General features: G+C 38.7%; 1 protein-coding gene across 8 annotated transcripts in view; it reads right to left on the bottom strand.

Moving 5' to 3' along the window:
- The window catches only part of lrrc56 (leucine rich repeat containing 56), a 148722-nt gene that overhangs the window by 108012 nt on the left and 19758 nt on the right, over positions 1 to 20952 (bottom strand). For 7 of the 8 annotated variants that reach the window (XM_087996436.1, XM_087996434.1, XM_087996435.1 and 4 more), the window contains one exon: positions 3637 to 3724. The exons of the other annotated variant lie outside the window; for it this stretch is intronic. In XM_087996436.1, coding sequence (XP_087852562.1) covers positions 3637 to 3724 — 88 coding nt within the window. The remainder of the gene's footprint in view (positions 1 to 3636; positions 3725 to 20952) is intronic. 8 annotated transcript variants of the gene reach the window in all.

The raw sequence follows: 20952 nt of genomic DNA, 5'->3' as shown, positions 1-20952 counted from the left end.
TCTTTGAATGTCAACATGGCTTGGTCATCGGCTAATAAACTGAGCTATTTCTGAGGTCTTCTCTTGCCGTTCATTAAATCAGTCACAGTTATACATATAGAGCTTGCATATAATTTCAATAACAAACAATGTATTCAGAAAGTCTTTGGGATCAATTTCCTTATGAATGCTGATCTCATAGCTCAGTCTTCTAAACTATGCAGTTTATGCAAGTTTTCACATGGCATTGCCACTATACCACTGAATGAAATATAGAGTTCAAACAAAAGGATATAACGTTCTTATTCTAAACAAAGTGAAAGCCCCAGAAATAAATTTTCACAGATGACATAAAAAAAAACAAAAATAAACTTTAAAAATTGTACTGCGGATGCAGGACAGAATCAGAACTAAAAACTTTGCTTCAGTTCAGACATGGCAAAGGAATTTTATTTAGAAAAACACAAACTGAAATTGTTTTATTTCACTCGCTTAACGTGCCCAGTTTCCTTACATGTTTAGCTATTTTACACCAAATTTCAATGTTAATTCCAATAATGTTTTCCCTGAATACTGCCTACTCTAGGAATATTAAAATAATTTTTTTTGATATTAAGTTTTGCAATTATGGTTGTGTTCCTTTTCAGTTTTGTATTGGTACTGCAATTTTCTGGTTTTGATATAGATATTGCTTTTTAATCTGCCAATGAACAGAGGAATGTGGTGAATGTGATAACAGTATGTACAGTAATATCAATACTAGAAGACTTCTTCACTCCATTACATTTGCAACTTCATCCACGATTTCCTGAACACAATACAATTCTAGACATGTTTTCAGTTTGGTCATGATGGAAAAGAAAAGCAAGTGAAGTAAAAGAAAGGCTAAATTATGCAGCATCCACGCTTATTGATCAACTGTGATTCTGAAGGCATTTACTTGGCCTCTGTCACTGTTGTTCTATTGCTGCACAAGAGTACTTCAAGGTGACTAGACTGAACATTTCTTCTCACTGCAAAACATAAAAGCAAAGCACTAACCTACTGCCTTCTTGCAGCAGCAATTTTCAGGTTTTGAATTTAGTGCTGTGCTAAATTGTAACCACGTTAGCATGCAACATGCAGGATGGAGATCCAATATACTGAGTAAAGAAAACTCTCAAAAAAACAGAACTACACCCAGGAATGTAAAGAATGTATACTTCTTTAACCTGGCAAAATTCAGTACAATCTTAGATTTTAAAAGTAACAAATCTGATTTTTACTTTGAAGTATAACAGAGGAAACCCATAGGGACTCAAACGAGCTGCAGTTGTTTTGAGTCTCCTGTTTAATAAGAATTAAAATTTGGGACTAATAATGCGCAGGGAAGCTTTGCTTGAAAGGACTACAATGTTACCACACTGATTATCTGACCCTGTGAAAATGGTCCTCTGGTGGAAAAGTGGAAATGGATCTCTATTTGTCACAGTTACAATATAGAGAGAAAGTGAGGGCTGCAGATGCTGGAGGTCAGAGTTGAAAATGTGTTGCTGGAAAAGCGCAGCAGGTCAGGCAGCATCCAAGGAACAGGAGAATCGACGTTTCGGGCATAAGCCCTTCTTCAGAAATTACAATATACAGTTACAATATACAAAGGATTTGGAGATGCCAGTGTTGGACTGGGGTGTACAAAGTTAAAAATCATACACCAGGTTATAGTCCAACAGGTTTAATTGGCAGCACACTAGCTTTTGGAACAACGCTCTTTCACTATCACCTGATGAAGGAGCAGCGCTCCGAAAGCTAGTGTGCTGCCAATTAAATCTGTTGGACCATAACCTGGTGTTGTGAGATTTTTAACAATATACAAAGGCTGAGTAATTGTCTGTAGCTATCATGTACGTTTGGCAAAAGCAGATCATGCTGGAAATACTGTGTCTTATGTATAGTGGCTTTGATGATAGAAAAAGAAAAACCATAACAATGACAACATTTAAAATATGCACCTAACAGGATGCACGTGAATAAGAAACAGATAAAATATGAAGTAAAAAAACAAAAAAGCAGGCCAGGCATAAGCCAGTTGGTGGCTTGGATATCGATCCTTCTTTGGAACAACATGGCCCTCCCCCCACCTTACCCCAGTTCGAACCTGCCAGCTCAGCACCAACTTGTCCTAACTGCCAATCTTCCTTCCTACCTATCTGCTCCATCCTCCTCTCCGACCTATTACTTTCATCCCTACCTCCATCCACCTATTTTACTCTTAGCTACCTTCTCCCCAACCCCCCCCCCCCCCCCCCCTCCCATTTATCTTTCCACCCCGGGGGCTCCATGCCTCCCTCCTGATGAAGGGCTTTTGCCCAAAAGCTGATTTTCCTGCTCCTCGGATGCTGTCTGACCTGCTGTGCTTTTCTAGCACCACTCTCATCTGGACTCTGCTCTCCAGCATCTGCTGACCTCACTTTTGCCTACCTGATATTTCAGGTAGACAGTCTATGAAAAATTAAGGAAATGGGGAGGGATAAAATACACCCAACAACCAGCCAAACACAGGAAAGGAACCTGAACAGCATACAGATTATCTCAGCAATGAGTAGGAAATGGTCAAATGCCAAAAATGATGGAAGCAGGAGACAAGTCACAAGGGAAGAAGTCAAAAGAATCAGAAACATATATAAGATACAGGATATGAGAAGAGCTCAAAAGACAGGAAGCAAATAAAATAGGAAGCATGGAAAACAGGCAAAACAGAATAAGGTCAAGGGTGCAGCTGAACATTAAAGAAGGTCAACACCAAGAATTCAGACTATACTGTTACTCAGCATTCAGACAGTGGGACCTCTGCCCCCAGAGCTCCAATGAGCTCACTCCCCTCATTTCTGAAAGGTGGCACCCTACTTACAAAGAGAATGAGAGCTTTCATTCTGGTCAGAATTTATTCAAGTCAGTCAGGGCAACATTAGAGATTAGGTGCTGGTCAAACAGTTAGACTTCATGAGGTTTGTCAAAGGGAGAGAAAGTAACAGTCATATCCTAAACAACACAATCATGATGAGGCAGAAATCAGAGATGAATAAAAAGCCAAAATTAGAGGGATATGGAGCTGTCTCAGTTGTGGGTGGTTACAGAGATGGAAGGTGATAAAGCCATGAAGGATTTGAACACTAAAGTGAGAATTTTAAATTTAAGGCAATTCTGGACCATAAGTTATTGTAGGTAAGTGAGCAGGGGAATGAAGGGTGAACAGTTGTCACAAAAGGAAATGGGCAACAAGCTCTGAATGAGCTGAAGTTTACAAAGTGTAGAAGATGGGAAGTTGACCAGGAGGACTTTGGAATAGATAAGACTGAAGGTAACAAAAGGATAAAGAATATTTTGGGGGAATTGGGCATAAACCCTGAGTCCGTCAGTCCAACTGTGTTTATTCAGTTCATCATGTTACTGCAGTTCTCATTTGGATTTAATAAAGAAATCAATTTCACGAGAAAGTGGATGCAAATTTAAACAGTTACGTGCACCAATAAAGTGCTTTTTAATACATTCTAATATTCATCTCTAAGCAACAGTAACTCACACATGCTAATACATAACAAAAACAAGATATCAAACGAGATGACCGCTTGAATAAAGAGCTGTGATGAAATATTTCCCTACAATAAACAGAATTCCTACCAAAATTTCCAAGACTGTTATCCTGTGTGTCTACGCACATCTCCAGAACTTTCACCTGTCGTAGGTCCTCTGTTTTGGTCAGGGCTCGCTGCAAGGATTAAAAAAAAATGCATAATCTAGAACAGTTTGTATTGATACAGCATCTTTCAGAAAATAACATTCTGAGGTGCTTCATTGAGACATTCTGAAACTAAATATGACAAATGAGCAGAGGTGATCAAAGATTTGTGAAAGAGGTAGATTTGAAGAAAATTTGTCTTAAAGAAAGAAAATGAGATAGACAGGAGGATACATTTAGGACAGGAATTCCAATGCTTAGGAGTCATGTATTTGAAGGCAATGTCACCAATGGTGAAACAATTAAACATAAGAAGTACACAAGAAGGTAGAATTAGAGGACTTACCAAGCTGTGAGCCTGGGAGAAAAGTATAGATATAAGGAATGGCCAAGCCAGTGAGGAACTTGAAATCAAAAGAGAATTTTAAAAATTGAGGCTTTCTTTAATTAGAATCGAGTGAGCATTGAAAACGTATCATTGGCATTTGGTGCTCGTCAAGTCCTATGCAGAAAACTTTAAGGCAACCTGAAATATAGGGAATGTGGAAGATCAGCCAGGAATATGTTAGAATAGTTAGAATAGGGAGCAAAGACATAAATCAGGGCTGCTGCAATAGCATAGATGAGGCAGTATTAGGCAATGTTACGGATATATAGGGGTCTTAATGATGGAAATGTGTTTGAAAGCCATTTCAAGGTCAAACACGACACAGATCATTAACAATGTGGTTCAGTCTCACATTGTTCCTCGGGAGAGGGAAAGAATCGGTGAAAAGGAAGTGGAGTTTGTAGTAGGGATCAAAGACAATGGCTTCGGTCCTTTGGTCTTCTCAATATTTAATTGGAAGAAATTTATGTTCATTAAGTACTGGATGCTGGATAAGCAGTCAAACAATTTAGATAAAAACCACACACCAGGTTATAGTCCAACAGGTTTATTTGGGAGTACCTGTGCAAGCTTTCAGAATGCTATCCGACCAAGGAGCAGCATTCCAAAAGCTTGTACTTTCAAATAAACCTGTTGGACTATTAGCTGGTGTTGTGTGATTTTTGACTTTGTCCACTCCAATCCAACACTGGCACCTCTACATCATGGCAGTTCAGAGACAGTGGAGGGGTCGAGAACATTGGAAGCCATTGATGGCAATTCTCTGGCTATACTTAGATAATCAACAATGGAACCAGGTCAGAACAGTCTGACCCAACTGGATGGCAGGGGAGAATTACTGGAGGAGAATGGTACAGTCAACTATGTCAAAGACTGCAAACAGATCACGAAGTTAGGACTAATTTGTCTTTGCCAGTTAGACAGAATGTCATTATGACTTTACTAAGAGCCACTTTAAAACTGGAAATCCAACAGCAGCGATTAAAACATAGGAGTTCTGGGAAAGTTGGGGCATAAATGTAGGAGAGTGGGACATATGCCGGGACTCTGGGGAGGAGGGGGAGTTTGGAGGGGAGGTGATAGTTTGCAAAGTTTAAGAAGTCAAGGCTTGATTTTTGAGGAGAGGGGTGATGATGGCAGATTTGAAGAAAAGGACAGAACTTAAAGAGAGAAAACATTAATAATATCAGCCAGTACACGATCCAGGAAGGGAGGCTGAATGGTCAGTAGTCTAGTGGGAATGGAATTGAAAGAGCAGGAGGTGGATCTTATTGGCATGATAAACTCAAATGGCACGAGCAGAAAGAGAGAAACTAGAGAAGGAAACTAGCTTAGTATGAGGGTAAGTGGAAAGCTTTGAGGAAGTTTAGCTCGGTGGGCTAGGATAAGAAAGGTAGGCAACAGAGACTGCTGGTGAGGTAGTCTCAATCTTAGTGATAAAGAAATCCATGAGCTGTTTGAGTTTATTGTTAGAGGTGAGGGTGAAGAAATCAGGGTAGGTATTTAGGAAAACTCTTCCAGCAGAGAAAGGAAGCTGGGGATTCCATTATGAAAATAGGACCCAAGAGTACTTTATGTGTTCGGTGACAGGGAAAGGCTGAACTACAATCTGTTCATCATTTCCTTTCAAGTCTGCATCCCTTGGCCTTAAGGGAGTACAGATAAGGGCCATATTAGGTGAAGGTTGACCAGGGTGGAAAAAGCAGGCGATTCAGCAATGTGAAATGCAGCTTGCAGAACATTAAAATGACAGGAAAAAAGGAACAGCAACAGGGCCACAGTTTCAGTGTACCGACAATGTGGTGCCAATCAATACTAATAGTCATTTCAATGCATGACTTTGTTATAAACTTAATTTTAAGTCAAAATAGATCTCAAGTATTGCCAAACTCACATTTGGAGATACATATTGAAGCATATCACTTAAACCGGTCATTGTAAATGTTAAGCTGTCCAGAATACAAAGTATGTATCCTTTTACACTTCAGTACATATTGTATATCCTGCGACCAAGTAGTTGGTGTCAAGACATCAATGTAAAAGGTCTAGTTTGTGATGTCAAATTGAATTTCAATGACTTGAACACATAATTCAGGCTAACACATTCAACGTTGAGGAAGTGCTGTAGATGCCATGTTTTAAATGGTCATTAAATCAAGACTAAAATGCCCTCTCCAAGTGGAGATAAAAGATTCTCTGGCACTATTTTGAAGAATAGCTTTACTCTCCCAAGTGTCTTGGTCAATATTTATCCTTCAACAAATCTCATTAAAAGTGGTCGTTATACCTGATTATTATTACAACGCGGTTTGACTGCTGCATTTCCTACTTTACAAAAATTACATCATTTCAAAACAAGAGAACTATCTCTTGATAGTTATAAATTGCTTTGTCATATATGAATTTGTGAAGGACTGTATAAAAATCTATGTCATTTAATTAAAATTTCCCCTGAATCGGAGTTTTGTTGGGAAATCAGCTGTGTTATAAACAAGTGTTACACTGCTCCTCAGGGTTCTGTCAACCTCCCACAATGGAGACACAGTCTCCCAGAGAGATCTCAGATGTACCTCTCATCTCTGTACAAAATCAACTTGTTTCAAAGACTCCAACAATGTCAGCTTCTGCACAGATGAGATAAATTAAACTAGTTGTGTATTTGTTCATTAGCATATAAATGCTGCCCAAACTACTGCCTTCACATTCCAATAACTTGGCATGCAAATAATTCCTATAACCTCCATCTTTCTGCTTCTAGCATTTAGCCCAAATTTACCTGCTTGCTAGCATTGCTTTGCCTGATAGAAATAATCTTATTCTGGTTATCCGCTTGTAATTTTGAATACCTCTACAGGATTTCCTTTAACTTTCTTGAGCCAATGAACACAATGCAAGCAATTCACATCTCTCATCACAACCACATCTCCCCAATTACAGACTTAATCTGCAGAAATCTACTTCAAACTTGCTTTTTGGCCCCAGTATCCAATTTAAGAGTGAAGTGTCATTTTCATCCTGCTAAACAATGGAAAAGTAAAACACACAGTAATGACAAGACTGAAAAGATCCAGCCCACTGCAACAAATTTATGGTACTTAGTGCAAACGATTTTATCCAAAACGTTGCCGCTGACAAATGAGATCGCTCGATGACCAAGGAATCCTTACTTTAAAGTACCAAACTCCCTACCAGAGGATCAAATTAAAGTCTGCCCTCAACAGACTTCCACGTTTTGTTACTATTACCGATTTTGTTTTGCCATTGAGTTAGGCACTATCACTAACAAGACCTTTGTGTCCTACATAAGCAGAAATTCTCTAGAATAATTGAGTCAATAATCATGATTTGGAGATGCCAGTGTTAGACTGGGGTGTACAAAGTTAAAACTCACAACACCACGTTATAGTCCAACAGGTTTAATTGGAAGCACACTAGCTTTCGGAGCGCCGCTCCTTCATTAGGTGGTTGTGGAGGACACAATTGTAAGGCACAGAATTTATACCAAAAATTTACAGTGTGATGTAACTGAAATTGTACATTGAAAAATACCTTGATTGTCTGTTGAGTCTTTCATCTGTTCGAATACCATGATAGTTTCACTTCTTTCATGTGTAAATCACAAAACCTTTTTAAAAATTACATTCTCAGGTTAACTGTAATAATTGGGGTTAGCTAGACAATATGTTGAAGGTGTTAGCCCCCTGTGTTCTTTGTCTATACCATGATGTTTAGATTGATTCTAATCTAAAAAGTGATATAACAGAGTTTTACATGAATGCATGCAGTTTTTGAGCAAAGTACAATGTAACTCTGCAAGTTCAAATTCAACTCACAAAATGTGTGTGCATGTGGGTCTTTGTGTGTCTCTGTGTTGGGGGCTGTGGGTGTGAGAGTGAGTGTATATGTGTGTGTAGTGAGTGTAGAGTGTCTTAAGTCTATGGGTCTATGGGTCTATGGGTCTGTGGGTGTGTGGGTGTGTGGGTGTGTGGGTGTCATGTGACTCAGCCAACATTGTCTATCTTATACGGTGCAGGCAAGGATGCCCTGAGGCATGGTATATTGGGGAAACCGAGCAAAAGCTATGGTAACGGATGAATGGGCACCGCACAATAATCAACAGACAGGAGTGTTCCCTCCCAGTTGGGGAACACCTCAGCGGTCCAGGACATTTGACCTCGGACCTTCGGGTGACCATCCTCCAAGTAGGACTTTGGCATAGGCAGCAGCGAAAACTGGCCAAGCAGAGGCTGATAGCTAAGTTCCATACCCTTAGGGAGGGCCTCAACCAGGACCTTGGGTTCATGTCACACTACAGGTGACCACCATTGCACTATACACACACACAAACACTCCTACTCCTATGCACACCCACACTCCACACTCCCACATGCATCCTCTCAGAGACTCAGACCACTCTACACTCATGCACACACTCTCTCTTACATTCACAATCCCCAACCCAGACAGACAGACACACACACAAAGACCCACATACACACATATATTTTGTGGGGTGAATTTGTACTTGCAGAGTTACATTGTACTTTGCTCAAAAACTGCATGAATACATCTAAAACTCTGTTATCTCACTTTATCTAAACATCATGGCATAGACAGAGAGCACGGGGGCTAACACCAATTGTTACAGTTAACCTGAGAATGCAACTTTTAAAAAAAGGTTTTGTGATTTACACATGAAAAAAGTGAAACTATCATGGTATTCGAACAGATGAAAGACTCAACAATTACAATTTCAGTTACATCACACTGTAAATTCTTGCTATATATTCTGTGCTTTACAATTGTGTCCTCCACAACCACCTGATGAAGGAGCGGCGCTCCGAAAGCTAGTGTGCTTCCAATTAAACCTGTTGGACTATAACCTGGTGTTGTGTGATTTTTAACTCCATTTATCTAGTTTACTTCAGATCTAAAATTACAAACCAATGTGACAAGTAAAACTTGAAAATGACGCAACTTGACTTGTTTTGCATACATGAAATATGTTAACTTACTACAATCAGCCCCATGATGCTTCTTTGCAAGAAATCACATTTACGAGACAAATACATGACTCGGTCAATTTCTTTTACATTTTAAAAAAAAAAATCACTTGTATTATTTAGATTCTAATACAAATGACAGCATGGAAAGGAACTTTTGCAGAGTAACTTTTATTCTATAAAAATCAGATGATAATGCAAATTCAATCTGATGTAATATGGTCAACTTTTATAAATCCTGATAACACGTCAAAAAGTAAAGCCAGGAAGTAACTGAAAGGTTATACAGTAGCCTGATAATATCAATGTACAGATATAATTTCCATTATGACAACCCTAACTGTCTCTATTTCAGATATTAGAGATTATAAATATCAATTTTTATTAATAAAATGCCAATTAAATTCTGATTACTTCCTTTCCAAAAATGTAAATTTGTCAAAAGAACAACAACAAAAATGACAAATGTAGCTAAGGTATTGCTTTTAACTGAAAATATTGCCATAATTGCTACTTTTCCGTGTCCCAATATTATAAGCCACCATGAAATCGATTCATGATACAAAACCAAACAGATTGTAGCCCTGATCCATAATAGGAAATTAGAAATTAGGAGCGGGAGTAGGCAATTCAGCCTTTCAAGCCCACTCCACCATTTAACATAATCATGGCTGATCTTATCCTGCTCTCAACCCCACTTTCCTGCTGGTTCCCTGTAGCCCTTTATCTCATTTATCTTCAGAAACATGTATTTTTTTAAATCTGTTGATTGGGGCAGAGTTCCACAGATCCACAGAAGTAGTTTCTCCTTATCTTAGTTTTGAATCTACCTCCTCTTACTCTACATCTATGACTTCTTGTTCAAGACAGTGCAATGAGGGGAATGTCTGTTCAACATCCACCTTATCAATCCAGTTAAATATTTTATATACCTCAATCAGATCCCCTCTCATTTTTCTGAATTCCAGTGAGTACAAGTCCAAACATGTCTCCAATGACAACCCTCATCCCTGGAATCTACCTCATGAACTGCCTCTGAATTGCTTCCAGTGTCACATCCTTCCTTAAGTAAGGACGCCAAAATTGGACAAGATTTCAGGGTTGGTCTCACCAAAACCTTAATATAATTGTAAGGATGCTTCTTTACTGTTACAAACTAGTAATTTTGAAATAAATGCCAGGATTCCATTTGCTCCTCTTATTATACTCTAAACAGAGCAATCTCTGTTGTCTGGAGTTCGATAATCTGAATTTTGGATTATCCAAACAAGATCAAGGTCCTGATGTTTGGGTAAACTGTGACAACGACAAAGCCTGAGACCTGAGGGCGCAAAAATCTCCTGTTCCACCTTAAGTTGTATCACTTAAGTACGAGACTCTATTTGAAATAAGATCCTCTGTTGTAACATAATAGCTATATTTTACATAAAAGCTTAAATAAGAGAACTTACTAATCAAGAGAAGCTGGATCTGGGCCCACAGTATGCCTGTAGCAAGGGGAATGCATGACACCATCGGTCACCAGAGGAACTGCAACCTGGTCTCACACCCGCACCCCACGGCCCTCAGATCAGTTATCCGAACAAAATACTCCCTGTCTGTGTCGTTTGGATAATTGGGGTTGTTCGCTTTCTGTGATTCATGCACAAAGACACCCAGATCCCTCTGCACTGACACACTTTGAATCTACTTTCCATTTAAATAATAATTTGTCCTTTTATTTTTCTGGCCAAAATGGATAATGTCGCAGTTATCCACATTAAACTCCATCTGCCAGATTCTGGCACACTCTACAAGCCTATCAATATCCACCTGTAAACTCTGTCTCCTCATCACAGCCTGCTTTCCCAATTATTTTAGTATGATCCATGAATTTTGCTATTAAACGCTGTTCCTGTTTGCAGATCATTTACATAGATTGTAAATAATTGAGGTCCAAGAACTGTACCTTGCAGCACCCAATTAGCTACAGTTTGCCATCCAGAGAAGAACCCATTCATCATGATCTGTCAGACAGTCAATCCTCTATCCAAGCCAATACGCGACCCTTAACCTCCGCAGGTCTAACCTTTTGGATAAGTCATTTATGTGGTGCCTTGTCAAATGTTGCACTGGCATCAGGAACACAGGGATTGCTTGACCTAAATGAATAGAAGTTCACCTACAAGCAAGGTCACAGTTTCAAGATATGAGTTGGACCATTTAGAACAGAGATAAGGAAACATTTCTTAGAGAGCTGTCAACTTGTGAAATTTGCTCCCACAGAGGGGTCTAGAGGCCTGGACACTGCATACTTTCAAGGAAAAGGTTAATCAATTTTTAGATATTAAAGGCATCAAAAGGTATGGAGAGTAAGTTGGAATATGACATTGAGATAGAAAATCAACCACAATCATATTGAATAACAGAACAGGCCTGATAGAAAGTAGGCAGAAGTAAGCCATCTGTCCATGTTTCTATATCATTCATTTTACACCATTCTGATAATATGAATTAATGACATTGGAAAATTTGACTAAAACAGCAATTAATCTCTATTAATTAATCCACACAGACTCAGACATGAGGAGAGGAAATCCTCAGTGACTGGAGAGTTTTATGAAAGATAGATGTAAAGTTGCCTATTCTGCCCAAGAGCACAGCACTCATTGTAGGAGATGAGGCACTAAATTTACACATACGGTTGTTAGTGGAGCCTGGATCTGCCAATATCTCTGTTGGTTTTCCCAATAAAACAGTTCATTAATGGATATTCAATTTGTGTACATGCAGCAAGAAACCCAAACAGCCAAGCCATAGAATTTCACCCTAGCACACATTTTTGCTTTTGTATTGATGCTTACTTCATGTTCAACTTGAGTAACTTAGAACTATTACAGTTATCAAATACAGTTTCCAGATGGAAGGGCAAATTAACGTAATTAACAATTTCAATAGCATCTGTTTCTCATGAAGCTTCAACTCTTCACCATCGCCTTTTGAAGGATTGTTTTGAACTAGTTATCATTCAGCAACTTTCTAGTAGTTCTCCAGTGCAAAACTAAAGGAGTGCTGTACTTTTGGACTGCCTTTTTAAGTAGAGAAGATTAAAGGAGGTCCCATCAAACCCTTTGGTGGACATGAAAGTTCCAATAGCACTTTTGTAAAGTACAGGGGACCTCTCTCCCATCTTGGCCAATATTCATCCCTTAATCAATATCACTAGAACTGATGGTCATTATCTCATTGTTGTTGGTGAGAAGTGGCCGATAACAAGTTGATATTTCATTTATCGCACTACTGAATTGGAGAAATGCAGAAATCTGAAGAATAGCAGCAGATACAAAGATAAAGCAGGGTAAGGCCACAGAGAAATGTGAATATGCGGGTGAGAAGTTTAAAATAGAGGTGTCATGAGGTTCGTACAATGCATAAATTATCACACACACTGAGCATACAAGCAACAGTAGCAGCTTTCTCACTAACACAATCAATGTTAAGAAAAGTCACCAAGTGAAAAAGATCCTGCTCTCCACGTTGTCTCACATGGTAATAGAGACAATCACGTCTTCAAAGCCACGTGCCTGTGTAAAACTGCACAAGGAATATCTTTCACACCAGTAGTTTTTACAAACTAATTTTCACAACTACATTGGGAGAAAGAAAATAAATAGGCTTTCCAAATAAACTGGGGTAATCAAGGGTCTGAACATTTGCTCCCAAGTTGGGTGCACAAAATCCAGAAAATTCCTAATCTAGTGCATTCACATCAGAAGAAACAAAAGCAAGCTGCTACATTTTTGTTGAGGAGAGGAAGGCATTCTTGAGTTGAGCACAATAACCCAGAAACAGTTCAGAGGCTGACTCCTCTCCTCTGATAGAAAGTAGGCAGGAGTAAGCCATTTGTCCATGTTTCTATGAGGCAGCTGTTTTAAAGACCGACTTCAGTGCTCTGAGACTTGGACCCAATATAAACAGTTAGACCTGCTAGTCTTCAATCTATCATACCACCTCACCAATCCCCACTTCCCATACACCTCTCCATCAGGCCAACTCAAACTCCTTTATTCACCTTTAATTGTCTCTCGTTGCATCCATACCAATCCACAGTGATCTACCCATGTCCCCTACCTACACATGGCACCTCCCATCCTCCAGAAGAATACATTCCAGCACCCCCATCCCACGCTCCTTATAACTTCTCAGCAGACTTCATACCAACTCATATCAACCTCAGTCATCACATAGCTCCTTAATGTTATTATGCCAATTTATTCCATTGTCCCTCTTCTGACAATTCACCCACTATGCTACATGGGTAAAGCTGAGGAGCCTCCCCTCATCCCTATTCCCTTATAGCCTCAGACCAACTCATGCCCTGCCAGCCAATACTTTTTTAAAAAAAATTCACTCACAGGATGTCACTCCATGTATCAGGCCATGACTTTTCAGATTGTATTGGGAATACAATTTGGCTGCTGCTGATGATCCACAGTGCCTATGAATGTCCATTCTTCAGTTGCTAAATCTATTCAAAGTCTATCCATTTAGCACTATGATAGTGCCACAAAACTCAGTGGAGGATATACTCAATGTGAAGATAAGATTTTGTCTCCACAAGGACTGTTTGGTGGTCTCTCTTACCAATACTGTCATGAATGTGAATTTTGGGGTATGTTAGTAAGTTTGCAGATGACACCAAAATTGGAGGTATAATGGACAGCGAAGAAGGTTACCTTAAAGTACAACAAGATCATGATCAGATAGGCCAATGGGCCGAGGAGAGGCAGATAGATTTTAATTTAGATAAGTGTAAAGTGCTGCATTTTGGAAATCAGGGCAGGACTTACACACTTAATGATAAGGTCCTGGGAGTGTTGCTGAACAAAGAGACCTTGGAGTGCAGGTTCATAGTTCCTTGCACGTGGTGTCACAGGTAGGTAGGATAGTGATGATAGCGTTTGATATGCTTGTCTTTATTGGACAATGCATTTGAGTTTGGATTGGTAGTTCATGTTGCGGCTATTGGTTAGGCTACTATTGGAATACTGCGTGCAATTCTGGTTTCCCTGCTATTGGAAGGATGTTATGAAACTTAAAAGAATTAAGAAAAGATTTACAAGAATATTGCCAGGGTTGGAGGGTTAGAGCTGTACAGACAGGCTGAACAGCCTGAGGCTATTTTCACTTAAGCATCGGAGGCTGAGGAATGACCTTGTAGAGATTTTATAAAATCATGAGCGGCATGGATAGGGTAATTAGACAAGGTCTTTTCCCAGGGTGGGGAAATTCAAAACTAGAGAGCATAGGTTTAAGGTGAGAGTGGAAAGATTTAATTTAATTAGATTGGATGGTGTCAAGCTTCTAGAGTGTTGTTGGAGCTGCACCCATCTAACTTTGGGGTGGGGCAAGGGTAACTTGATAATTAGCATTCAAGGTTTTCTTGCCCATGTCTTACCTGATTCCAATGCACTTCATCAAAGGCTGATGGCTCCTAAGGAAGCTCCCTCCCAAATCTACACCACCTCCTCGGATAGTGATGATGTCATCTGGGATTTTGTGTGTAAGATATAAATCTATGACTTTGGCTATGTCAGGCCGTTGCTTGACTGTCTGAGATATATTTCCATTAGCCCTAAATGTTGGTAAGGAGGACATTGTAGGATCAACCAGGCTGTGTTTGTCATTGTAGTCTCTGGGGTCTTCATCAACTCACCATTATACACCATGGATAACCCTAAATGGGCTTGCTGTGAGAAAATAAAGTTTCAAGTATCTACTGGACAGTTTGATATATATAATACAAACTCGCATTGCTATAGTGGATTCAATACATTTAAATCAACAGTGAAAATATTATCTAGAATTATAGGCAGTACATGTGGCTCTGGGGTCTCAGTGTCATTTTGGCTAAGGCATGTGTCTACCCAATTCTGCAAAATCCAGAAAAGCAGTCAAACAAATTGAAATCTCAAGCTGACTTTTACCAGCACTCAATGCTTCCAATATCAATGCCAGTCAATGTATTGGTTAGCTTGGTAAAACTTAGTCTTTTTTCAGAATGTTAGTGAACTTCAATTGAAAACATTATTTTAGATTTATACAATTGTTTTTCCTATTTGCAATGCCACAAGAGACTTACTTACAAAAAAGTTGTATTATTTTCTTGACTTAAGCTATGGACCAACAGTTTTGATTAAAGATCAATTATACAGCAACAGTATCTATTAATAAAAGTATACGGTTGTTTTATCAACATATAATTTGTCATTTTCAAAGTTTTATACACAAACACTAAATATTTACAGTTATAAATATGTTTGTACTCAAATTAAACAGGCAAACAAATTCAGTTTTATTTGAAAGAAAAATGGAACAGGAACAGTATGCCTTTCACAATCAACAGATGTCTTAAAGCACTTTACAGCTAAGGAAGTGCATGTATCAAGTGTAATGTAGGAACTAGAGCAACCAAACTGCAAGCTCTCACAAACAGCAAAGCAATAAAAGGGTCAAAAAGTGTTTTTGTGATGTTGACTGGAAGATGAATATTGGCCTCAGAACACAAGGAATTTCTTCAAACTAGTATAATTATATCTGCTGGGAAGGGCACTTGAGGCCTAGGTTTATAGTATCATCTAAAAGATGGCATAACTGGCAATCAATACTTCATCAGATAGTAAACCTTGAATTTTGTGCTCAAGTCTTAGGCTCAGCCTTTGGATATGAGCTAGCTACAAATGGAGCCACAGGGATGCACATGGATTAGGTATGGATGCATCCCCACTGTATCATATTGGAGAAGCCCTCAACACTGACCATTAGTATTATCTCTCAATGGCATGTTACCAGAATCTCCCAATAACAGGCTTGTAGTGAGAATAATTGAACGGAAAGCATAGAATCACTCCTCACCCCCATTTTGAATTGTGATTAAACAGATAGTATGAATATTCATTTATGATTTGCTCTGTACTGAATGCTCCTTTTGGTCTGGTCAGAGGCTTTTTCTCCCTTCCATAATGTTCATTTTCAGGAAATGGTCATTTTAATCAGCAATGTGTCTAAAAGTGCTGATGCACTGCCTCTATTAACCTGCCTGAGCGAGGAAATTGGTTGTTCATAAGTCAGTACATGCTCCACTTATTGAATATAACAGTGATTAGACTTCAATGCCTCAAAATTATTTAATTGGTTACAAAGCATTTTCTGACAGCCCCAAGTCATGAAAGGTACTTTTAAAGTACACTTTCTTTCTTTGTAATGTCAATTTACTCAAAACTATAATTTTGAGGATTACCAATGATATATGACTTAGAACATGAACAGATAAAACATGCAGCGTATTAAAACTGGATTTGGCTTTGACTGTTATTCCTTGTCTTTTTACAACATATTGAACTTACATACGTCTATAACATATCATAAGGTATTTAGAGCTCTATGGTTAAAAATGCCTCCAGCACACAATTTCCCCATTTTTCAATGAAACACTGTCTTTTATTCTCTTTTCCATTCTCTGCTGTACGGATTCTGTGATTATAGGGACCTACAGACTACTCCCACCAGTGTCTCCTACCTCTTATTTCTTACCCTCACCCATGTGAATGCTACATCTTCTGATCCAAAATAATTTCTTGCTATTGACCTTATTTCAGATCATGCTAGCAAAGCGCTCCCACTATCCTTTGCTTTCTGTCGGTCTTTTTGAAAAGTCAAGTCATAGCTCTAAATGTTCAGTTTTCAGCTTTGATCTCCTTGTAACCATGTCTCCAAAATTACTGTAGATCATACCCATTAACCTTTATTCATCTATATGATGCGCATTAAAGAAAAGAGCCATTAATTTTACCTTTTTACTATTTGCCCTCCTTTGATCCTAAGTGCTTTTTCTTGACATTGTACAATCTGTCCCTTCCATCCTGCTTTGGTTATTGAATAGCTGCTTTGCAATAATGCCATATCCTTTTGGTTTGTAAGCTTACACAACTCTTGCCAGAACCTTCCTCCATTCTATTTAATTTAAAGCCCTGTCTACAGCAGTAGTTATTTGATTCCCTGGGACACTGATCCCAGCATGTTTCAAGTACAGACCACCCAACCAGGTCAGCTCCTTGTACCCTAGTAAGGTGCCAGTGCTCCAAGAATTGAAACTCATTCCTCCCACACCAATTCTGGAGTCACATATTTGACTCCTTGATTTTATTTATCCTGTGGCAGTTTGCTCATGACTCAGGCAGTAATTATGAGATTATTATCTTGGTGGTTCTGCTTTTTAGTTTAGCTCCTAATTGTTCAAATCCAGAGGAGAACCTCCTTTCCATGGTCATTAGTACTGACGTGGACAACAATAAGTGGATCCCTTCCCACTGATTACAAGTTCTTCTCCAACCCTGAAGAGATGTCCTTAATCCTGGCACAGGGCAGGCAACACAGCCTTCGGGACTCATGATCATACCTGTGGAGAACAGTATCCATTCCACAAATTCTACTTTCCCTTACCCCTACTATGTTTCTATTTGTCCCCCCACTAGAATGGCTTCCTGGTCAGTTTGCTCATCCTCCCTGCAAGCGCCCACACAACTTGTAAGACTTCATGATTGGTCAATTACAGGGGCCTGTGGATTTTCAAATATTACCTCTGGGTTCCCATAGCTGCCTCATCTACTGTTGCACTCTCCTGTTCCTTATCAGGGACCAAATTTGAATGACCTAATCTGAGGGTTGTGACCACTTACTGGAGCAGCATTCAAGTAGCTTTCCCCTTTCCTGATTTGGTGGAACATTTGCAATTCATACTCCAGTTCCTCAAATTGCAAAAACCTATTATATGTTTGCCCTGAATAATTTTAGGGTCCAGAAATACCCAAATGTAGTAGCAACAATACATCGCTCATTCTGCCATAGCTTCATTTACTAGTAATTACTCTAGTATCTCCTGTCTTTTCATCTTTTTACACTGGTATTAATCATATATTTAACAAGTATGTTCATCTCTCACTCTGGAGACTTTATTACTTGGAGTAAACCTAACTTAATGTATCTCTTTTACTCTGTGCATTGAGCTTCCATGTTGAACCAAATTCATAGAAATACTTACTCAGGTAGAATCTTTTACCATCACTGTATCCCACTCCTTCTGGTTAATTCAGAGCTGTAGCAATGTATCATAGATTGCAACATTGTGGCTGCTGAGCTGCCTCTCCTCTAATCTGCAAATATCTCGCAAAGCAGACAACTGTATCTAATTGCTGCCACTAGACAGATATGACCCGGTATCCTACTAATCACTGATGCAAAACTGCCCACTTTTGGAGCTGTCAGTGAGACCCCTCCCACCACTACAAAATTCTTGGCCTCTCGCTCTCTTAACTTGCTCAAGCTCAAGAGTTTTAGATCTTTACACTCCCTCAATTCTGCCCTGTTGGACATCTCGGATTTCAACCTTTCCACTATTGATGGTTGTGCTTCCAGTAAAATCCCAAGATCTGGAATTCACTCCTTAATCCTTTCCAACCCTCCCTTTTCCTCTATGATGCTTCTTAAAACCTACCACTCCAAATCAAGCTTTTAGAAAGCTGTTCTCACATCTACTGCGGATTTTTAAAAAATTGCTTTTGCACTTAAGAACCTTGAGACATCTTACTAAATTACGTGAGTCATCTGAATACAAGATGCTATAATATATGCTAGGAAGAGCATGCTACAAATACCAAATCTGAACCAAACAATCAAATCCTGATGACCCAGGGCTATGGAGTAGATTGGCAGAATGCTGAACAGATTTACATGAATGATGATTATAATCCAAATCATTACTCACTTTAGTCTACCAGGATATCCCTTTTTCAATCCCTTGCCAAGAATTGAAAGGCTGGAGAATCTGGAAATTTTCTCTTTAGAGATAAGATGTCCCTCCTTCTAAATTCCATTGAGTACAGACCCAGATTCCTGAACCGCTCTTCATATGACAAGCCCTGCATTCCCAGGATCATTTCTGTGAACTTCCTCTGGACTCCCTCCAAGGCCTGCTCATATGTCCTTAGGTACAGAGCCCAAAACTACACACAATAGTCCAAATGCGCTCTAACCAAGCTTTATACAGCCTCTCTACTCTTGTATCCTAGTCCTCTCAAAATGAATGCTAACATTGTCTTCTTAATTGTCAACTGAACCTGAATGTTAACCTTAACAGAATTCTTTACGGGGATTTCAAAGTCACTTCCAAAGCCTTTCCCCATTTGGAAAACAGTCTACACCTCTATTCTTCCTACCAAAATGTATAACCTCACACTATCCCATTACATTCCATCTACCACTTCTTTGACCGCTTCTAGCCTCCAAGTCCTAACGCAGCATCCCCGATTCTCCAACACTATCTGTTTCTTTACCTATCTTTGTATCATCTGCAAACTTAGCAACAATGTCCTCAGTTCCTTCATCCAAATTGTTAATACTGTTTTACAACTGAGTGCATGGCTGACCTCATTGAGTAGTGTTTGCAGTTTTGGACTCTTCATTTTGGAGCTGGTTAGTAGAAAAGCCTGCTAACAACAAGCTGCCCACTCGAGTCTCCTGTTTCTAAAAAAAACTGTTTGATGAATTTGTGAAACGTGATTGCTCTTCTGAAAGAACTACACAATATCTTATTCGAGTGTCAACTAAGACACCAGAGACATCCATGTATGATTAGTATCATAACCACAAGTGCAAACCATAACATTGGCACACTCCAAAACGTTTTGTAACTTGTCTTATATGTTCAAAAATATTCACACTTGGACAGAAAGTGCTTTTCTTTTTAAAATGTGTATATGTGTTTTTAGTTATTTATAAGTGGTAACCGTTACATTTTCATATGATAAAAATTACAATTTAAACAACTTTGAATTATAATTGTCATTCTTGTAAATCTGTTCAAACACTCTACCAATCATCTCCATAGCCCTGGGTCATCAGGATTTGATTGTTTCATTCAGATTTAGTATTTGTTTTATAATAAATTGATAGTTTTATATTTATGAAAGAAACCTGGTTGGTCGATCTTTTCTTTCTAAATCTAAAACAGAGAAATAATATGATCAGCCAAATCAAGACTTGGTTAAAATATTTTTGAACTTATGCGGTGATCCAGGGAGCAGTGAGACTACAAAACAAAACACTGCATGACTCCCATCTTAGTCATAGCAACTGGCATAGACTAGTTGAGTTGAATGTCCTGTGTCTGTGCTGTAAAGTTCAAAGTGATTTTTTAAGGAATGAGAAATAAACTGACATTTCATAACAATTTATGACCTTTGCCTATTATGATGATTCATACCGGACTCGAAACGTTAATGGTTTCTGTCTCCACAGATTCTGCCAGATTTGCTGAGTATCTCCAACATTCTGTGTTTGTTTCAGATTTCCAGCATATGCACTATTTTACCTTCATAGTATTTTTGTCTGTTATATTTTATATTCTTGTAAATGACGATGCACCCATCACATTTGTTGTTGAAGTTGTACAGTACAATGTCTCGTATAATGAAAGCAGAAAACAATGAGGCACATTCGCTCCATGTTCTTGGAACTATGCAGTTATGTAGAGCCACATTTGGTTAGGGAATGATTTGAGTTCTCGTGCTTTCTAAGATCTTTGTTGCTTTGACTATTTAAAGTTAAATTTCATTTTCTATTTGAAGTATAATTTGTCTATTAAAACATATGATTCAGAATCAATGTAAAATATATAAGTTACTAAAAGTGAAATGTTGATGGTAATTTGTGTTTTTGAAGTTCATTTTATTTTGGTTTTCAGTTCTCCCACAGACATCTTAATACAAAATCATATTTTGACCTTACTGAATAACCATTCTTGCAGTTATCAACCTACATGCAGCCTGCCA

The sequence above is a fragment of the Chiloscyllium plagiosum genome, unplaced genomic scaffold, assembly GCF_037043375.1.
Source record: "Chiloscyllium plagiosum isolate Xiang-an unplaced genomic scaffold, Cpla_swu_hap1 HiC_scaffold_18, whole genome shotgun sequence".
Classification (NCBI taxonomy): domain Eukaryota; kingdom Metazoa; phylum Chordata; class Chondrichthyes; order Orectolobiformes; family Hemiscylliidae; genus Chiloscyllium; species Chiloscyllium plagiosum.
Note: the sequence above shows the minus strand (reverse complement) of the source record. Positions and strands in the feature narration are given on the sequence as shown.